This window comes from Aplidium turbinatum, chromosome 5, assembly GCF_918807975.1.
Source record: "Aplidium turbinatum chromosome 5, kaAplTurb1.1, whole genome shotgun sequence".
Classification (NCBI taxonomy): Eukaryota; Metazoa; Chordata; class Ascidiacea; order Aplousobranchia; family Polyclinidae; genus Aplidium; species Aplidium turbinatum.
The window spans coordinates 5,927,660-5,950,511 of record NC_137476.1 but is presented as its reverse complement, the minus strand read 5'-3'; the positions used below and the strand labels follow the sequence as shown (position 1 = coordinate 5,950,511).

The following is a 22,852-nucleotide window of genomic DNA, read 5'->3' as shown; positions in this document are numbered from 1 at the left end:
TGATTTTCTTCCAAACTCAAAGTGTGGCATTAACTAAAATTTTTTAGAGCCATGTCTCCTTGCATTTCATTCGGTTCCATTTCTAAAGCACACGTGCTCGTAACAAACAGTTGGCAAACTGGACAGCCATAGAACTGACGACATTAATATTGAATGAATTTACAAGGATATCAAAGCATAGATTTTGCTATTGCAATCTTTGCACTTTAATTTTGTATTCTTTCAATTTGGTCTGACCTGGATCCTTCACAGGAGAACATTAATTTGTTCTCATAATGACACTAAGAAAATGACAGAATGTTTTTGACCATCGTCTCTATAAAACCTTGGCTTTGTTTTTGAGCTGTGTCTGATATAAACTCTTGAGTTATGAGATTAGGACACTTTCTTAACAGTACTCATTCAGCTGGAAGAGCCACAAGAAAGATGTCGGCGAGCAGCTTGCGGCCTCCGAGACGCAGTTTGCTTGGTTTATTTTTTTGCATTGGTTTAATCACTTACATATTTTACAATCTTTGCCAGTGTAATTATTCGGACAGGTGCATGTGTAGTCATCTACACAATCATTCAAAGGCCGACAATCTCCACCATTTTGACAAGGATCTGCCAAACATGGCTGTGCAACACCTGGAAAATAAGATTTAGAAGACTTATAATTTTAATTACTAATAAGTTCAAAGTGACCTTTAAATTCTTACAAAACTAACGTGTGTTTGGTTAAGTTCATTGTTTTTTGTTGAAAGTCGTTAAAAGTCGTTCCTTTCTCTAACTTAAAGCACTTGTGATTTGAATCCAAAAATAAATTAATGAAAGAAAAAATCAACACTGTTAAAAAAATCACAACAACTAGCACATGTAATTCAGTAGCCTATTGTCGTTTCAATCGCCTCAATAGTTAGAGTCATACACAACAGAAAGTATACTGTTTTAGATAAATCCAAGTCATGGAAATGCAGTTTCGTTGACAAGGATCGAATAGGCTAGTTGTATTTAAAACAACTTTTTATTAATGCGCAAGAGCTTACTTTGTATATGAGAGAAAAAGCATAGCCTCAGTCTAAATTAACAAAATAGAAATAAATTGACTGCACGTAAGAAAGCGTTTAGACGAAAGTATTTTTTAAACTGTTACGGTAAAATGGTTTGGTTTTATACTGTAGACTTTGTGTTAGCATGAGTATCTATTTTGTGTTTAATTCATTTTTTTAGTATTAGTATCAATAGCATTACTTAATAAGTCCCTACTTTTAACCCTATCTGTAGCAACAGATGGCTTTATGAGGACGCCCCAGTGTAGTAGTAAAATATTTCATAGAAGGTAGTATGCTAAAATGTGAAATTTCTTGACTTTTAGTTTTTATTCTTTGCGAATTTTATAAACCTAAATTGGTAACTTTTCTACCTTCCTGCCCTTCACAATGTGCTGACCATTTCGTCTCAAGTGGCTAGACATTTTCTTGCAATATAATTTATATATATGTTAATGTTAGTGCAATATAAATGTTAGTGCGATTACTTTGAAATGTGAATAAGCCAAAAAATGGCTTATATTTATGAGAAAAAGTAATATTTTGTTTAGTTTAGCATTACTTTATGTTATAATTCAATAATTTCAATTTTGAAGCTATTTTCAGGAAATTAAAACAAAAACCAACTTTCTGATGTTTTTTTTTCATCTCAAACAATTTATTTCAATAAATTTGTTGGGTAAAAATTTAATTTCTATACGCACAATACACATGGCTATTATCTTGTAAAGTATTTTGGCTCTGTGATTTTCATAGTTCCCGTTATTAGCGATTAATTAGCACAGTGTCAAAATATCCCGTGACATGCTTTCCGCGTACGAAAACAGCTCGTATTTAGATAAGGTTAAGTTGACGCGTATCACATTATTCTAGATATACGTGGTACCTATGATGGCTCATTGTGTTTGTAATTAAACCTTCGGCTTGAAACATTTGATAATACTTTGAACTCTGCGAATAAATGAAAAGTAGTTTCGTTTCAAAGTAAAGTCACATTTCTTTTTATAAATGCTAAAAACCCCAACCATCTTACATTCTTGACAATATTGTCCTTTGAATCTTTCAGTACATTGACAAGTATAAGAACATCCAACATCAATGCAAGCTGCTCCATTAACACAAAGTGAATCATCACACGGTTTTCCTTCAGCTTTGAAATATTGATCAAGGTTTAATAAACTGAACCAACAGCACATTTTTGCAGCAAGAAGTAATTTCCTTAACACTGATTTGTAAACTTGAATTTTTTGTTTAACTTATCAACTGGCCTAGGCTGTGCATGGTACATTATGATTTGAACGGATGTATACAAAGTAAAACAATAACATATTGTGTTAATATTACCTAACAATCAAATTGCCAACAATTATAAAAAGTAAATAGCCTATAGACCTATACGCTGGATTTTGCAAAAACCAGCATAAAATATCATTGACGTTTCAAGTATATTTTATTGATATTTTGACCAGTTTGCTTGATATTGGGACTACGTACGTTGTATCAAGCAAGAGTAGTAATAATAAAATACAGCGTGTTATCTACTTACCGAATTTTTCGCAAATTAACCCTGCTTTTGCTGTTGTCAGAACTGAATACCAAAGTGAGTTTTTGCTTGTTACCCTAAAACGAATGTACATGTCGTTTTGGTTGTCATTAGGTTGTTTTGCCTCCCATGGTGGGTATCCATCAGAAGAAGTAATAGGAATTGTTGTGTTGTCCAACCACAGCCAGTCTCTGCTTTCTGCAGTAGTTTCTTGGGAACGTGATCCTCCAATGAAATAGTTGGACTAAAATGTATGCACACAACATAAACATGAAGACGCCCAACAAAAGAAAAGTTTATTCTTCTATCGAGATTGTTTCATATTTTGTTTTAACGGTAAAGGTCCACATTAATGTTCACCACCGAACAAAGTCAGCCAAACTACCTAGTCAAAACTTGTTTAATGGAACTACCAGTTTGAAGCGTCCGGCAACAAATCCCTGCAACTAGACGGCATTAATCGTACCGTTATACAAAAGAACCCAGACAGACACTTTATCTGATCCAGATGCTTACCTGATGCGGTCTACATCTGACCAGACCTATACCAGATCTGGGCCAAATAAAGTGACTGTCTGAAAAATAACATTATAGAATAGTTTTCGGATACTCGTTTAATCTTTTAGGTCATAGGTGAATTGTTCGTAAACAGTTGTTCGTAAAACAATTGTTCGTGAATAGTTGTTCAAAAAATTAATTCTTCGTAAAACAATTCTTCGTAAATCATTTCTTCGTATACATCAATTGTTCGTATAGTGAATTGTTCGTAAACAGGTGATAGGTCAATTTTTTGTGAATAATTTTTCAGTTGTTACTCAGAGGCGCCGAAAGCGGGGGGCAGGGGGGCATCATGGAGGGACAGGGGGCAATGGTGCCCTTTTAAAGTCATGTAAGCTACTACACATTTTGCAATATAACAATTTCTGCTATTCGCTTTTAGCCTAATTATAACCTATGCCAACAAAAAAATTTTGGCACAAATAAAGGTGAGAGTCATTTTAAAGTATTTTGAGGCCCCTGATTCCTAAAAGTTAGTTTTAGGAAATTTGATAACTGTCCGGTCGTTTGGTCGACAGACATTTGGTCGACAGTCATTTGGTCGACAGACATTTGGTCAACAGGACGTTTGGTCGACAGACATTTGGTCGACAAGACATTTGGTCGACAGGACATTTGGTCGACAGACATTTGGTCGACAGAACGTTAGGTCGACAAAACGATTCATTTTAGGGTTAGGTTAGGGTTAAGGTTAGTTAACTAACCCTCACCCTAAAATGAATCGTTCTGTCGATCTAACGTCCTGTCGACCAAATGTCTGTCGACCAAACGACCGGGCACCGTATATTTCAACAGAAGCACCGTCCATAAAATTGAAGACTGTTGTCACCTTTATTTTGAATGTGTATGCACTATTGTGGTTCTCAATTAAAAAGCCATCTTTGTGTACAGATGGAGCAAAACATGTCTACAACATGGTAGACAAAGCCAGATATCTTGAGGATGAGCTTAAGGAAGTTGTTATGAATGCTATCCAGAGAAATGCCTTGTTTTGCGCACCCTGAAAACGTTCTGCTGGCAATGTTGGTAGACGACAACATCAGTATCAGAGAACTGGCTCTCAGGTGAATACTGAAGTCCAGAGAACGCAAGAGCAGCAGTAGCCTACAGTGCAAGTTTTTAGAGTGCCAACCTTGAACCTTCACGCTAGGAATTATGTAGAAATAATTGACTGGCAGACCGAAGATATCACTAAACCTCCCAACACCAAGAACCTTAGCAATGAAGATTTGATTAATATGATCAAAACAAATCCATTCACGATGAGTCCTCTCACAGTTGAAAATTTCCCCTGTCATAACTAGGCTGTGGAACGCCATGTTAAGCTTGTGACCGAGGCTTCAGGCTCCGTTTGTGGAGAAAATAACATAGATAGCTTCATCAGGGCCCGATTAGAGAGCAGGCGCAAAATTCCAAAGTTTGACAGCAAAGCTGATTTCAAAGTTTGGAATTTCAGTGAAGGTTACATTGAACAGGTCATTCTGGAGTGAAATTCATATCCCTTGGACTTCTCAGAATGTCCTTGGGCGACAAATGTATTTCATCCCCGGTTTGTCTCCTAAAAGGTTCACATGTAGGACTGCCTCCACGTGGCGTGAACTGGAAACGTTAATTCTACGGGCTTAACGGCTAAACGTCCTATACGGTACTACTCTGTTGCAATTATTGAAGGTATTTTTAACTTCTAGATGAATAATATACTAAATAAAGCTTCCATCTGTATTAACTATTATCAAGAGGAAAAATCGTACCCACGACAAAAGACAGCATAACCATATAACTGTCAAACGCTGGAGCAAATCGAAAAAGAACTGTGTAACATGGATAGGAAATGTGAAAAACTGAATTTAGTGGCCATATTGGATTTGGTGACGTCATAATTTGCTCACGCTGTCATCATATGTATTTTTAGTGTTTTATGACATGAACGAGGAAAGCTTGTTGAAATATGATGAAAATTGGGCAAGTATTGGCAAAATTATGGTGAATTTACTGTATTTTCAAGCAACGTTGGCGGCCATCTTTGATTTGTGGATCGAGCTTCATCAAGACATTATTTTTTTTTATTTTTTATTTTTCACAAATGTGTTTTTCATGAAGAAAAGCAACTTTTTAGGGGGCTATGTTTTTGAATTTCGCGAAAAAGTTATTTTCACTCCACCCTACTCTACTCTACACTCTGTCTGCTCGTCTACAGCACGTCACATCTAGCACATCTCTAGCATACCCAAATTAATTGTTCGTAAAGAATTGTAACTGTTTTACAAACAATTAGTATTATGGTCAATTGCATGCACGAAGAAATGCTTTACGAAAAATTGTGTTACGAAAAACTAATTTTACGAACAATTGTTTACGAACAATTGTTTTACGAACAACTGTTTACGAAATAAACGTTGGACACCAATCTTCAAAAAGGTTTTAACAAACTGTTTTAAATTGAACAAGAATTACAACAGAATTACAACGCCTAGACCAAGAATCACTAACAAGTGTAAAGAAGCAGTAAAGGTTTACTAATCATAAACAACTGTTATTAAAGATTTTCTATTGAATTGGCAATTGATTTTGAACAGTTAATCTTTATTATTGTCATTTAAGATTATCCTTTTTTCTGATTTTAACAAAAAATTACGACACTTTGTTTGCTACAAGCATCCAACCCTTGTATGTGCTTTGTTGCTGTGAGTCAAATGAACACCTTCTACTTGGAAAATGAAGCAAAGCATTTACTCAACCAGAAAGACGAACCAAAAAGGAAATGTAGCCTATAGCTGGAGCCTATATTCAGTAAAAAAGTCTTCTTATGTTTTTATGTCAACAGCCATTCCATAAGCCTTATCATCATCATGTTCCTATTTCGGTTTTATTTCCAGTAGTGGGGGTGGCCGATTCTTTCCTTGCATCAATTGTCCTTACTTCTATCCATCTCTTTCTGTCCATCTCATTGTCTTCCTTCAGTCCGACTTTTTCTGCTTCATTCTTGACCTGTTCCTTTCATTTTCTTTTTGGACGTCCCGTTGCTTCTTCCCATTTACCTTCAAAGTCAATGCCTTTCGAAGAAAACATCCTTCCTCCTTCTTTAGTACATGTTCATACTATCTTACTCCGTTTGTCTTGTCAAGTTGTTCAATAGTCTCTCTCATCTCAAGCATATCCATCAGTTGTTCAGTACTTTTCTCCCTTCTGGTTTTTACACCACACATTGCTTTCACCATTGCCCTTTCCGTTCTTTTTGGAAAGTCAGTTCACTCTCTCCATCAATCTTTCGCTGCAGTACAATATTGCTGGTCATACACAACTCCGATAGACATTCCCATTCGTTTTGAAGAAAAATGTTTTTCCCTATAACAATCTTTTCCTTTATCACATTTCCCACAAATAGAACAATTTTTATTCTTGCTGTAGCTCACCTCGTATCGACACATCTTGCATGTACTCTCTTACTACACACTTTGCATTGTATCGAATTTCTCATCACTCTAGTTCTAAATATTGCGCATGGATCGACTTTGCTCTGCACAACTATAGCTTCTGCTCACCATCACTTTCGTTTTTGTTTTTTTTTAATTTACTTTCATACCTTTTGTCTCAAATGCTTTCTTCCATTTTTCTAGTCCCTCCATACTATCACTTATCAAGACCAGGTCATTGGCATACAAAATGTTGCTCATCGGCCCCATCATGTGCTACGACCTTCACAAAAAATTCATCTGGGTACTGACTTGAACCAACTTTTACTTTTGTTCTGACTCCTTCATACAGCAACAGCAACGCCCTTATATCACCTCCGTAATCCATCTTTTTCTCATTGCCTATTCTATCATTCTTTTCGGAACTCTGTCTTACACTATCTCCAACAAAGCACGGTCCATCAGATATTGTTCTACAATTTTCATTCCATGATCTAACAATTTTACTCCCCTATACGCATTGTAACTTCTGGTATCCCCTTTTCCCTTGAATGATTGAAAAATAATGAATAAATAATTTAAATGCAATTGCAACATCAATTAACTTACATCGTATGAGTAAACGCTTCGTAATAGTTTAGTTATTTTTTCTTGTTGATTAGGGCTTTTGATCAAAGCCAGAGATGAATGGATTCCTTCACATCTCGATGTAGCGATATGGTGATATAAGTTTGAGATCCTGCTAGAACGTATGTGATATACACAAGAACTTTCTGATGGCATTGTTTGAAGAAATTTGCCTAAGAGAAAAAGCAAGAGAGAAAATGAAGACGGCGCTTCAATTAAATTATTTAAAAACAACAGAATTGATAATAAGAATTTTCATGATGTTATATGAACGAATTGGCTATCATAAATTTTATTATAACAATTATATACGCTACAGTGGCATCATATCTTTCTGCGACGTTATTTTGCCAAACAACGACATAACAATTTTTTGGAACACAATTTGGACAGAGATATTCGGCAAAAAGAGAAAATCTATTTAAATATATTTTGATACATGTCAGTAAAGTAAATTCGGAACTACACTATAATTGCATTTAGATTGTTCCTGGTTTATTCAACCCAGAGTAAAGATCAAAGTTCAGGAAAGTTTGAGTTTTAGGGATCGTCTCACATTTTTAACATTAGACGTTAATACTAATGTTAAAATTTCAACAACATAGCCATTTACGGCACAGACATCAATCACATTTCGTCTAAAAGTTTTGATTCTTTTACATCTTGCGAGAACAACTCCTTGCACTTTGATTGCCGCGTTATCATTCCTTTCTAAGTAAGCTATACATGTATTTTTTAGGCATAAAATGTGGTGGATTCACATATTGTTCAAATTTGGTACCGCATTTGCCTGGTTTTGAGGGTACGTACGGTAGGCCTACTGCCAAAACAGATATCGTCTACTAAAGCACAAAAATTGCTTTTCTACCATCATTCAACCGCAACCGAAGTTTCAAAAACTCTTCTGACTGGTTGCAGTTTGGCAATAGGTCTATTTCTTCATTTTTATATGCATTCTCAAATCTATGAACTCGTAGTATTTGCTAATACGTTCTGTGCCTATTATCAAAAGAAAATTTGGTCTGTCATCATTTTAAAGTGTTGCATAGATACGTCGAAATAGTTTTTCAAAGTTGAAGCAAATGTAATTCGAAACTAGTATACAACTAGTGGCCTACAGCAAGCACATGCTTACTTTCGTCACAAGTAGATCCACCAAAGAATGATATGCATTTGCAAGTGAATTCATCTTTGCATTGATCGGCTGGACTACAAGTTCCTCCATTTTTGCATGGGTTTGAAAAGCAAGGAAATACAGGACCTAAAGTACAAAAATATTATTATAATTTCTTTATTTCTTTACGATGATAACAATAATGACAAAACATGGAACATGTTGTAAAATAATAATAACATTTAAAGATATTTATTCGAAGTTAACGTTTAGTTATTCGAAGACTATAAACGGATATTTTGTTCCATTACAAATTGCAATGAATTAATGTCAACTAAACAAATCAACATCAATAAGACATTTACGAAGGAACCACAAGTAGAAACAATGATTAGTTTCCTAATACGTTCTTTGTATCCCTATAATGCTAGTGTAGTCACCATTATTTTTTATAATTGTTAGAACGATGTTGGAGAATAATAAACTAAAAAAAAAATGATTTGGCTCGACAGATAAAACAATGTCTAACAAAGTTTTACAAGCATTAAGGTCACAGGCCTTTGCCCCAAAGCAGTTTTATCTCAGTTATAAAAAAGCTGAATGCAGTGGCTACTGATTAATTAGTGTAATGTCTTTAAGACAGTGGTGTCCAAGCCTGGCCAGCGATACATTATACATTTTTGCACAATGTGTCATGGTTGGCCTAGAAATCATACCAATCCAACTTGCATTTTTTTCAAATTAATAAAAATATCCTTCTCTGACATCCAAGCGAAAGGCTCAGCAGAAGATTTACAAGCATTGCTGCAAAATAATTGGCGAATTCAACCCCTGCCCTGAAGAATACAATATAATGACACCATGACACAGTTGAGCATTATCATTCATTTTCTTGCAACGAAATTCAACGACCGAATTTGGGATTTTGCCGCAATTGAAGTGGACTAATATGAGACTCCAGCAGCTCACATTCAAGTAATTGAGCTTCACTGCGACGCCGAAGCTGAAAGCAATATATTTCCCTCGTGCCTTTTTACAAGCAGCTGGATAAAACCAAATTTCCAGAAATGCGAACATTTTCAAAGAAAACGTTGAGCTTGTTCGACAACATATTTGTGTGAGCGGACCTTCTCTCGGTTATGAATAACAAGAACCACTTAAGATCACAACTGAGCGACTGCCAACTACATGGTACTTTAAATTTGTCTACCACTAAGCTCTAACCAGACTTGACCTAGATACTGAAATCAAGACGTCGGTTTAATCCTTTCCATTAACACGGCTGTTTCTTATTTAAAGATTTTAGATGTTTGATGGAAAATCAAATAACTTGTATAAATTAGTTTAATAATATATACTTGATACGTACTTAAAAATAATAAATTTGCACATAAACAACTGTAGAAGACGTGAATAATCAACAATCTTTTTGTATAGTACATTGCCACAACTATTTTTAGCACCACTTACAGGTTTCGCAATTTCTTCCACTCCATTGATTCATGCATCGACAAATATACGAACATCCAACATTCGAGCAGATCCCTCCGTTGATACATGGATTGCTATCACACGGGTTACCAGATACTAGAAAGTAAAAAGAAAGTTATGCACATATAGGATGTCAAGTAGCCCAGTCTCACAAGCCTCACTGCAATTATTAAACATGAAGGTAGATCAATTGTCTTGTGCAAGAAAAGAAACCTTGTCAAAATTTGAGAAAGATGAGTGTTTCTATGTTCACTAACAAGTGCAATATAAGAATCCTTAAGTTTGTTTCCAATAACCGCAAAAGCATCACTAGCATAAATAAACATCAAAATCTCCAGGAAAATTAGCAAAATTTTCTAATCTGTTACAAGAAATGTAATTTTTTAGCACTGAAAAAACAACATTTAGTAGACCCAACTGAAAGCGTGTTCTACTTTATTTAACCCGTTAAGTGCGTAATTAAATTTTCGAAACTCTCCTTACTGTGCGTATTTAATTTGATCACTTGCAGTATTTTTCGTCGCATAATTGCTTGCTAGGATATTGGGAAACCCCCATGACGTAAAACAATACGCTTTTGTTCAATTTCCTTTTTGTTTCTATTGCTTTACTTTTTCCTCGACTATTGCGTAAAAGTCTCCCGCTGGACTATTGTTTTCTGGTGTAATCGGTATAATCACTCTCAAGTGATTATACCTTTCACCATTGTGAAATTATTCAACTAGTTGTTTATTATGAAGAAAAAATAAATCAGTTCACAGAACAGAATAATTTCTAAGCATTTATAGGACACTAAACAAAGTACACCTAAGTTTAGTTTGGAAATATTCAAACTGTATCATTTTCTGACGCTAGTTCTAACATTAGCAGCAACACAAAACCCTATTGTTTTTTTGAGTATATGTTACAAAATATGTTTTCAAACACAACAAAATATTTCTGAAACTGCTTGCAACATTACATCAAAATGACTTCACACTGACTGAACGCGCATGATGTGATTCGAATTTTATACATCGAAAGGAAGCTATTTCAGAATAAAAAACAATTAGGATGAAATCTTTTTATTTTTGCAGTTGTGGTTATATTGTAGGTGAGTGCAGAAGCACCTAATATTGTAATAGAGTGAATTAGGGATTAATGATTTCTGTCAGGCTGCAATCGTTATTGTAGTTTGAACAATGCATCTATGTTTCTTCACACGTCATAATTGCGCCTTCCAGACAAAGCAAATAAAGGAAAGCGAAATTAAAAGTACCATGAATAGCTGCGATCACGAAAACGACAATTGTCGTCTTACGCACAGCAAGAGCGACTGTCTCGGACGACAATTGTCGTTATACGCACTTAACAGGTTAAACATATTTTTATGTCTTATGCTTACTCCAAAAACATATATATAAAAAATATGTCAATTGCTTTTAAAAAGTGTGGAATCGACATAACACGATTGTGAGAAAGTTTTTTAAGATTAAATAGTCAAACCTGAAAAAGATTTTATAAAAGTTACCACAAAACATTATCAAAAACAATAGATGAAAAAGAGAGTGAAAAGAAAAAATGCCAATGTGATATCAAAACGGATCTGATGGCGGATCGGATGATATTAATTTTGATGCTAAAAGTTGTGTAGTTTTCTTGTAAATTCAAGATTTTGATGAATTTTTGCTATTTTTAGCTAACTTCCAGCAAAGCGTGAAATGGATTACATTGCGATAACAAGCCATAAGCTCATAATTGCTTCGTGCATCGATATGCGCGAGCAGAGAGAAATATCCTCTTGTTTTCCTTTGTTTGGTTTGACCTCAATAATACAAAGCGCGTTATTTCTTATGCTACAAAAGAAAAGCCAGTGACGACAAAGCTGTTAATTAGAAACAATAATATCAAATGTTTTTTGCGTTATCAGCTCTACAAAGAAGAATAGCAATCCACGATCAAAATAGTAGGCTATGTAGGCCACAAACTATTCAAAACAGTTGTTTCAAGCAGATAATATTTATTGACGAATAAAAAACGTTACAATAAGAAATCTTCTCTTGGGTAAAGACACGAAAAACCTGGTTTTGAAATAAACGTTCTATGGAAATGCTCTCATTGACAAAACTTGCAATTGAGGAAATGCATTACTGCAAATGCTTTTGGGAGAAGCCGGAAAAATAGCGTTTTTGCAAACAGTAATTGTGAGATACACTCAAAATTATAAGATAGGCTCCATTTACACGTAGCAGCTAACTCGATGGCTACATGTCCCTTCCCTGCTTTAAGTCGCCTTCTTGTTGTTATGTCCTGCATTTTTGTTTTTGACAGTGCACTGTGTGTTGTTCCAAAGAGCCCAAAATAAAGATGCTAATGCCAATGTAGACGAGGCATAACGCTAGGCGTCACATAAGACAAACAACAAATCAGCTTTTTTGATCATTGATTCAACATCTGAATACGTTGCGCCAATGTATAATATGCCGGCTATTGTGAAGACCCGCCATTTATAAACGATCAGATTATACCAAAAGTAGGACAAACTAGTGGATCAAAGAATGAATAAACAATGCTGAGAAACCTAAATCTAAATGACGAACAATACCGATGTCTTCATTTATCTTGGAAAAATGCTGCCTAAACTTATCAACAAAAAATACCGTAAATAACGGCAAGGATCCCGAAAGCAGAATTTGCTCGACTTTGGCATGAATTTAGTCAGGCATCTAATAATTCCACACATACAATAACGGGCTCTCGATAAGATACATAATCAACCTGGTTCTGGGCGGTTTGTGTAACTGTTTAGGGGAAGACACTACTTGAAATGATGCACCACACAAAAATTTTCAATGAAGACTGAGTCTAAAAACCAATGTAGATTATGCTGCACAATGACTTCAAGTTTAGGAGAGAAAACGCACAAAAATGTCACGATAAAAATAAAGACCTTGTGGGAAATTTTCGAGAAACATAACACGATGCAAATACCATAAACGCGTAGTTTGCATGCTGCTCTAAGCTGGCCGGCAACCGTAAAGGTAGACAATACAGGCAGTTTATAATTCGATAACAGCGCAATAAACATTATTAATATGTAAAATGACAATTTTCTTTTACAAACGTTTTACGTCTAATAGTAAATTTTCCCTAGCAATTTTTTGTGAAGTGCTTGGAAACCAGGGTTTTGTAAAATAATTCATCATTATTTTTTTTTACTTACTCTTTATTGTATCTCTGCATATTTTTTAGGACAAACTTTGAAGCTTCGTTATAATCATTTTTATCTTTGAATTCTAAAATTAATTTTGTTTTGGCCAGAAACATAATTGCTGCCTTGCTGATGTTGTCGCCTTTACGCGTATTTTTTGGGCTTCAAACAATAAGAACCCAGTCAGCAATCCAGTCTATTTACATTGATTCAACAGTTGTAAACGTTAATTTTATGTTAAATTTATGATTTGCTGACTGTGGGTTATTTCATATTTCCTTTGTTTACGCATGTTCCTCAATTCGCTGTTGCATTGTTTCGACGCTGACGAACTAAAAATGTATTTTCAAATTGATTGACACAATCTTCAATAAAAAGTGAGCTTCGAACTTAGCTTTGTTGATGTAAATGCTATATTTTTTGTGTGTGTAATTTTTGAGTCATGTTTGTAATCACCCGTAAGCGAAATGATTTATGATGTAGGTTGCATGATATTTGTGATGCGACTTGACACAAATCCACAATTTCAAAAGCACTTAATTTGAACTTAGAAATTTCAGATAATTTCAACAAATTGTTTAATTGTCTTCTCTCTACTAAAAAATATTTATATTACAAACTCAATTGTAGACCTAAACTACACAAATGAAGATGTAAACAGCTATTCAAACAGGCTAAGGTGTTACTTATGAGAAGTTTGGTTCCATAAAACTAGAAGCTAGCCATGAGTTTCGGAAAGCATAAGTTTAGGAAAAAAATTTAAAACAACAAACGCAGTTTTGTCTTTTTTTAAATTCGTGTAACCATATTACTCTGATTGTAACTATATTAGAATCAATGAGTAGCCTACAATAAGATTTGCTCGCAAGTCGTAAATCTTTATCAATGCAATGATTCGGAACACCGCACACACACTTCGTGCAGTTGATCGAGCTCTTTGTTATTCAGAACTTTGCATGAAATGGGGTTAGCACGGTAATTAAATAGTGGCAGGATAAATCAAAATTGTTGTTTTTGGGTACCTTTGCAAAAATTGAAATATTAAGTTTAACATATAAAATTTTAGAATAATGACTTTTCAAACTTATAGACAAATGATTTTATTTTACGCCAGTGCAACTTCTGTTGAAATAGCACCAGCGGATAAAACCAAACAGCTGATTGAATTTGATCCAAAAACGGCCCCCCTTTGAGCAGATAAATTGCAAAAAAGGTTGAAAAGCAAAGGGTTAAGCATTTCTTTATGTTATCATTCAAAAATTTTAATTTTGAAGCTATTTTTGGGAAAGTAGAATAAAAACCGACTTTCTGACGTCTTTTCCTCAAACACTTTATTTCAATATATTTGTTGGGTAAAAATTTAATTTATCTACCCACAATACACATACACATGGCTATCATTCTTGTAAAATATTTTGGCTCTGTGATTTTCACAGCTCCCATTATTAGCGTTTAATTAGCACGGGGCTAAGATAACCCGTGACGTGCTTTCCGCGTACAAAAACAGCTCGTATTATGATAGGGTTAAACCCTATTTATAGTTAACTTGCCTTTGCTACTTTTATTTGACATATAAGAGCTGGTAGGCTACATTAAATCATTTAGCAGAAAGCACTTACAATCTCTTACTATAACTATTCAACATTAACCTTACCTAACTTTTCACAGATATATCCAGTCGTTTCAGAAGGTTGAACATTTGTCAAGCGTAAATCATCGCTCACATTGTTGGAAGATGGTGGCATGAGAACTAAGTTTATATCACTAACTATGTTTGTAGGAGAACCTGACTTCCATAGTGGATAACCATCAACGTTTGTAGTTGGTAATGTGGTTTTGTCCAACCACATCCAATTGCCATCAGCATACCGTTCAGCACCAAGTCTCATTGAATTACCCTACACACGACACCTATTAGTTCATTTCGCAAAATCTCTATTTTCAAATATTGAGTAAAGCGTAAAATTGCAACTGCTAACAAGGGACCAGTATGCACTGGGTACATTGAAAAATGCCAGGATAATCTCAATGAATCTTCAGCCTATAGCCACGATTTAAGTAGCATACACAGAAGAGTTTAGCTTATCTATTGGTAATGAGTGAATTAATTGCTTTAGTTTAGTGGGTACGCTTTAGTATCCACAAATAAAGTCTGACCAATATATCAAATATACGGGTATAGACAATATGACATCAAATATAAGACTCGGATTTGTTGCCAAAGTTTCAGCAAATGAGTTAAAGAAGTCAAGTTTTGTCGGAAGTGTACTGTTAAAATTGAACTGCTCACAATGCCTTCTGCTCAGTCACATACACAGTGCTTTGTTTGTACGAACACGAATATTGTGATTCGGCAATTTGGTATATACTATGGTCTTCTTTACCAGTATTACAACTTACGCATATTCGTAGGAAGATATTTTTTTTCATACGAATATTTTGTTTTGCTCCAATGAAAATTGTTTTGTTTGTACAAAGATACTTGTGTTCGTATGAAGACTTTTGTTCGTCATCATTTTTCAAAAATCTTCTTCTTTTAGTGGATTTTCACGAACGGTCAAGAACAATCGTAACTTTCACAAACATTTGTTACATGCTAAGTTAAGCTAGACTCAATCATACTTGCCTAACTTTATTACAGTTAGTAGATGAGCTATGTCAATTCATATGCTACTTTTTTGTTTGTTTTTTTTGGTGAAAGATACTGCGATGTAGAAATACGAGATATATTTGCCAAAGTTAGAAACTCATAATTTTACGCAACAAGACTAACCGATATATGTTACAGCATATATTTCTTCCTAATGACGTCTTTGCCACATTTTCGCTGTTAATGACTACTCTAATTTGTTTGGTTACCAGGCTAGCTAAAAAGTAGCTGCACATTGATGCAACACGTTTTAGTAAACTTTTAAAAAACATGCCTTTTCTTAACTCTTTGAAGGTTGGGGGTGGGCTGTCAATTCAACTTTTTTGCATTAACAGTTGTATCTCTAAAACAACTGAGGCTGCGACTACGAAATTTCTTGACTTTTCCTAACTTTCATTCACCTCTATTGAGCTGAAATTTTGAGCGAATAAAGGTTATAAATTGAGAGATATAAGGCATTTCTCAGCACATCCTCTGAAATATTACATCTTCTATTGTTCAAAATTTTCCCACCAGCTGGATAAAAATAATTAATTTGGCCCATGTCTCGTTAATCCTAACTGCTTCACAGCATGAAGGAAATTGGCAGTATGCGTGGACCTTTTGTTCTCACCAAGGCTTATAAGCGACGTCGATACAAGAAAAGCTTCAACTATGATACGATGAGTTACCGTCGCTTGCGGTTGAAATTGCGTAAAATTAAACATAAGACTTGGTGCCAATGCATCTAGAGCGAGAATTGTTTTTCGCAGACAATGTTGTCCTTTCAATCAACAAAGCATAGGCTACAACGTTATTGCAATGACTCAGCGTCATTTGGAATAGATTTGATGTAAACTGTGAGATAAGTATTGAAAGTGATCGACTTGTTTTGTTTCACTCTCATTTCTCGTGACATATTTAACGTTGTGGACTGTTTTTAGATTGTTTTGTTTGGGCCACAACGCTTTTTTAAATAAATAGAAATTTACCTACTATAGAAGCTGCGTTGTAACATATTATGATTTTGGTTACAAATGTTTCCTTTTGTCCGACACACTATCAGAAGCAGAAAAGGCGTCAATGTTCCCAAAGCTTCTCACATATACTTGTAAACATTTATTTCCAAGTCGACATGTAAAGATTTGAAATGCAATACGCTTCTCATTTGTGTAGGATAAACCAGAACATCACGCTTTTGTGAAAAGGACGATCGTTCCACCACGTTTATACGTGATGCGGCTTAGTTGAATCAATATATTCGAGGCTTCTTGTACCAGGTTCACTGTCACTGATAAACCGCAATGCAGTACCTCGCAAAGCAATTGTAGCGTAACATTTCCATGTGCTATAACTCGTCATAAATTATAGAACTTGTGTATTTACTTGTCAAGTTGTCTCATGTGAAATATAAGTTTACATAGTAATGTCACAATAAAATCTTATCTCCGTTTACCAAACTAAAGATATCAACTTATGCGACGTCTTGCAACGTTGAATCGACGGAAAGGCGGGTAACTGCCAACCTGAACTGAGAATGCATGAAAGAAACCGTTTATTGTCGAATGGACGTGACGTCAGAAAACGATGAAACGACATAAACTAGCGGCGAGAGATATTTTAGTTAGATAATGACACGCTGCAGCGCGTTTACATTGAATAAAAATACCTTTATTTTATCCATTTCTATTTCCATTCTTTCTAGTTTCGTCTCACAATAACAAACAGATGAAGTTACTCATATATACTAAATTATTCAATAAACAATAATGCATCATCCAGCATTATGTAAGCGCTGATTGACTAGACATATTCACGAGTTGTGTGAGAATTGTATTCGATTAATCGCATTATTTATTGTAGGTAACACCTGCAAAAATTCAAGTAATTGCAGACTCTGCCTTCATAAGTGTAGTTTAGAAGTAGCCATCTCATATTGAGCCAATCGAATCAATGTAAAATAGAACGCTTTTACTTGATAGCGCGTGTGATATATAGGTTTTACCTAACAACTACTTTCAATTACATTGAAAGTGAATGAGTAAGCATTATGCAGTCTGTGACAAGGACTGGAAATGTATAATCAGAAAATATAATATCATAAAGTATATTGCGTTATGTACATCTAGTAATTTTTATGAACATGGTATCATTTTGCAGGCAGGCGTTTTTATAGGGAAACAAACTTATTCTATAGTTTGATTTATGGCACTTATCCAACTGTTTCATAATGCGAATAGCTGTTTTAGTTGACTTTAGAAAAAACATAACTTATAACCGCAGACAGATGCAACATTTTTCATGCTTTAGGCAATCGGCAGTACGGTGAACTATAGTGGTACATAACATAACCCATATGCGAAGTAATCGCAAGGGCCAACCCAAGTAATGGAAAGGTTCTTTTTGAGTTATGGTGATGGAATTCTTGTAATGCTATTGAACTTCATCTTGTTATGAAAAACTTATATTGTTTGCATTTGCAAGAAATATCAAACTTTTGGATTTTTTTTTATCACTGAACTGTCCGTTAGTAGAATGTTTCTTTATTACCTTAGTTAGGCCTATTGGTAAGTCAGGAAAGTATATGTTGATATGACATATGAGGATATTCTAAGAGACCGAGTTATTTTGTAAATAATATTTGATTTTTGGACACCATAATTTTCACACAATACACAAATGCGCATCGAGATATAGTGCTCATAGTTAGGAAAAGTTAGATTGTGATAATTACAACTTGCCTGAGTAGGCCTACTGCAAGGGACAATCAAAATAGATGAAACCGCATTCATGGTAATATAGACGTTTCGCAAACTGCTCTTTTCATTTTCAATATAATAACAAGAATGACAGCTTATTTTCACTAAACATATAAACAAATATCAAAAATTATGGATGAACAGCGCATCTATATTTTTCGGTTTAGGTTCAACAATGCATTCTAGCCGTCAAAATGATGGAATATTTGGTAATTTTGTTGAGACATACCATTGCCCAATCGTTGAATTTACATCCGAGATAATTTTATTAGATAGATTATCAGTTTCATGCACATGGTTTCATTCAGCGTTATAATGTTGTTTTTCAAGCCACGTGGCGTTCATGGTCATAACGCAACATTGCAGAAACAGCCAATATTGATACCAGGTAGGCCTACTAATTATTACAACACTTTCGTCGAATCTACGTCGCTAAACGACGAATGTGTGCAAACGCCTGTTGGATTTACCTTCTACGTGTAGTTTATCATAAACGTGAAGCATTGCTCAAGAAGCTAATCTGAATCACTATAGATAACCATAACATTCATATAGTTTCATCATCAGTAAATATATAATGTAAAGTGCACTTCACAATTTTTGACAACAGTCTGACAATTTATTATATTGCAAAGTTTTGGTTTATTCTTGACTTTTATAATTCTGTGTAACAGTTTTTTTCTAACTAGTTTCTATGTGACTAACAATTTGTTTCATTATACATTTTCTTTAGTATTTCAACGCCATTATTAAAAAACTTACGTCCTTTTCACTTTTAAAGAAAGCCAGGCGGATGATTTGGAGGATTTATGGCACTCCGATTCAGATGAAGAAGCGGATACTTCTCCGTCAACTTCCGCAACAGCGATTCCGATCGAGATTGACGACCAGTTACCTTCCATGGGCGATGTTCAACCGGAGTTTGCGCCATCACGACGGATTATAACATCGAAAAGACTGGTGAACAGCATAGATTCCTCTCTCGACATGAACAACTATACGATGATGCTGAGTTTTCCGACACACTGAAGTCTTATACAACTTTTGTAGAAAAGCCAAAGAACAGACAAGAGGGCGGCGTCAGCATTACTTGGTCTAATGCGAGACCGGTGCATAATGGGAGAAGGGGCTGGGCTAACATTATATCTGGCCCGATTCGAGTTAGAGGAGAAGCCAAAGAAGCCAAGACTCCTCGGCAAGCATGGGAACTATTTTTTTCTTTAAACATTGTGAACATTATGGTTCAAGAAACAAATAGAAAAATTGCCACACTCATTTCTTAATTGCCAGAAAGAATTTTAGATGACAGCAGGTACTGCTATTTTGGCCCAACCAACAACGAGGAGATGCTGGCCTTTGATGGATTGGGGTATTTTCGGGGTCTTTTAGGACAGGCTGGTCATTCCACGGATGTATTGTTCAATCAACTGCAAGGACATCCCGTGTTTAGTGCAACAATGAGCAAGAACCGCTTTAAATTTTTATTTTCGAACATTTCGTTTGACGACCAAAATACTAGGCCGCAACGTTGGAAGAATGACCGGTTGGCCGCATTTCGAGTAGTTTTCGAAATGTTTAACGAAAACTGCGGCAAACATGTCATTCCAGGTGACTACTTGTCGTCGGACAAAACGCTATACCCCATGAGGACACAAATTGCTTTCAAGCAATATAATCCAACAAGCCTGCGAAATATGGCCTTTTGTTCAAGTCGGTAAACGCCAGCAAATTCCTATACACATTTGCGGCATCGGTCTATTCAGGTAAACCGAAGGAAGAGCCATTTAATTTTTACGTTCGTTAAACAGAAGAACTGGTAAAAGGAATGGTGATGAGCCTGGAACAACACGGTGACCTTCAAGATCGGAATATTTTGTATGACCGCTTTTACACCTCAATACCACTCTCGCAGTGATTGCTTGACAGGGGTATAACGTCAGCTGGAACCCTCAACGCTATACGTAGAAGAATACCTCTGGAAGTGAAGCAAGTGAGTGGTAGGGAGAAATTTTCGTACGAAATGTATTGGCAGACGAGTGAGGCTGATCTCAGCCTACATTCTTATGTAGTAAAAACGAAGAATTCTGGCATGCGGAATGTGATGATGTTGACGACCATGCAACCTCTATTGGGGATTACCAAGGATGACGGCAAAAAGAAGCCAGGCTTGTATAAGCTTTACGACTTCACAAAGGGTGACACCGATATCATCGACCAAAGGATAGGTTGGTTCATTCACGTGCAAAGCGAAGTCGACACGGTGGACAACAACTGCGTTTGCTTATTGAGAAGGTGCCAAAGCCAGGAAAAATAAACTACCAAAAAACCGTGGCCAATGTCAGTGCTGTGAAAAGCCTTTATGCCCTACACATTCCATACGAGTATGTCAAGCTTGCTTTTGCGCAGAATAAACTATTTCAATGATTGCGGTTTTTATAAACTGTGGCTTCAACCACAGCCTAAATAAAACGCGGAGCTCAATGAAAGATTTTCCTTTTTTCCTTTCATTAGACAGATAGCTATTTTTACGTTGATTCAACATATCAAGACGTTGAATACTTGTAAACATGCGCGGTTTTGCAATTAGATTGCTTATCAAAATCATCTATCCTTTTTTGTATAAAAAATGAGTCATAAAACTAATCGTAATACTCGATGTAAAATTCAGCATTTTTATATGCTGAAACAGTATTGTATTCATAATTTACAAATCCATTTTCTATTTAGAAAATATCAATATAATGCGGATTGAGCATAGCTGAATTTTAGCACGGATACAACGACTGATTTTATGACTTTTATACAAACAAGGACAGAAGAGAAGTAATCTAATTGCAAACCCGCGCATGTTTACATCGTCTTGCAATGTTGAATCCACGTCGAAATGATTAGCGTTGTATTCAATTCCTCGTATTGTCGAACTGTAAATGTGCAGCCACTTGTAATTTCAATGTGCCTCATTGCATATTCTTAAATATTTCTGAACTTGTGTGTACATAACCTGACAGAACACAGGTTGCTTTACCATTGAATCAAGTTGAAAAACATTGCTGCAAGAGCCTTGTGCCAATTGCTGCAGTCCGGTATTGCTGCAACCAAATCAAAATACTTATCAATATTTTGCTGCCAAACTGATATTTTTATCGCATAAACGCCCATTAGGCAGCTAATTAATTGTAAAGTATTTTTCCAGGTTAACAATGATTTGACGCATAATAAATACTACTTTGAATAAATCTAAATATTGTTTGGATTTTAATGTGTGGCATATGAATCTTAGAGAGTCTATTGAATCCACAAGAAAATGACCCGAGGCATTACAGATTTTCCTTTTGATGAAAAGCGTTGTGACGTTTTGTTAATTAATGAACCGTAACTGTTTTATTTTGAATTTCTTTCTGACTTCTGTTTACGAAGAGCAGAGGTGACGAACCTGCGGCTCGCGGGCCGCATGCGGCCCGTCAAAGAATTTTGTGCGGCCCGCAAAACAATTTGACAATCGCTCATGCATTAAAGACAAAAGACATCTCAAAGGTGTTGTATGCCTTCACTGGTACACCTTTCCTTTGCTATTTTCTTGCCCTAAACACTAAGATTTCAGGATATCAAAAGCAAAGAACTGGAGCTTGATGTCTTTTCTATCCCCGTCAATGTTACACCTGCTTCTGCACCCTATGAGCTCCAACTTGAACTCATAAAATTACAGAGTGATGACACGCTAAAAGCGATGTATGTGAACAAGCCGTTGCTTGAATTTTATCGTGTATGTTCATTGTTTATCAAAGGAAGAGTTTCCAAAATTGAGAGCTCACGCTCTCAAATGGTCATCTGTTTTCGGCAGCACGTAGCCTACCTATGGGAACAGTTCTTTTCTAAAATGCAATTTACAAAAAGTCGTTACAGGTCGATGCTGACAGATGAAAATCTTAGTATGCAGTTGAGAGTTGCCACATCGTCTGTTCGACCTAATATTGAACGCTTAGTCGAGCAAAATACTTTCCAAAGATCCCACTAAGCAAAACAATTCAATGCTTCAATGTTATTTTTTAATATTTTATGCTTCAATGCTGCATTAGATAGCTTCAGCTGTATGATTCGCATGGGCTTTTGTTTGTTGTTTGAAAAAGAAATTTCATTAACTGATTTGTTGTTTCGGAGCATAATGGTCGAAACAATTAGTCAACTTCAGCAAAAAGGATAGAGCCGAAAAAAAGAAGAAATCATACTCATATGAAAGCAAACGCTTCGAAAATTCAACTGTCTTCATTATCAGTGCAAGTAGCCTACTGTTGCTTTATTCTTTTTGCTCGAGTTGATTTGTTTTTATTTTTTACTGTTGTATGTTTCGATTCTGCGTAAGATAATTTGAACTGTGTGGGTTTTATTACTTTCATCTGCCCTTTGTTACTTTTCATGAATAATATCTTGAGTCGCTTCTAAAAGATTTCATAGTAAGTTACAGTTACGATTAAAAAGTTGTGTGGCCCGATAACTCATGTG

At 35.4% G+C, this 22,852-nt stretch overlaps 1 protein-coding gene across 1 annotated transcript; it reads right to left on the bottom strand.

Annotated features, from left to right (window-relative positions):
- Positions 1–493: 493 nt before the first annotated feature.
- Positions 494–14,853, bottom strand: LOC145770875 (protein crumbs homolog 1-like). The gene is made up of 7 exons (XM_082582619.1): positions 14,619–14,853; positions 9,754–9,870; positions 8,305–8,430; positions 7,152–7,342; positions 2,575–2,815; positions 2,062–2,178; positions 494–627 (listed from the first exon to the last, which is right to left on the bottom strand). The coding sequence occupies exons 1-7, from the start codon at positions 14,851–14,853 to the stop codon at positions 494–496; spliced, it is 1,161 nt and encodes a 386-aa protein (XP_082438745.1).
- Positions 14,854–22,852: the final 7,999 nt, after the last annotated feature.

What these genes read in the sequence shown, in the direction of transcription:
- LOC145770875 (XM_082582619.1), bottom strand. Translation starts at nt 14,853, where the DNA reads ATGAGACTTGGTGCTGAACGGTATGCTGATGGCAATTGGATGTGGTTG. An exon ending in ATATATCTGTGAAAAGTTAG is followed by an intron (nt 9,871 to 14,618) that starts GTAAGGTTAATG and finishes TTTACTTTCTAG; the next exon opens with TATCTGGTAACCCGTGTGAT. An exon ending in TGGAAGAAATTGCGAAACCT is followed by an intron (nt 8,431 to 9,753) that starts GTAAGTGGTGCT and finishes TTTGTACTTTAG; the next exon opens with GTCCTGTATTTCCTTGCTTT.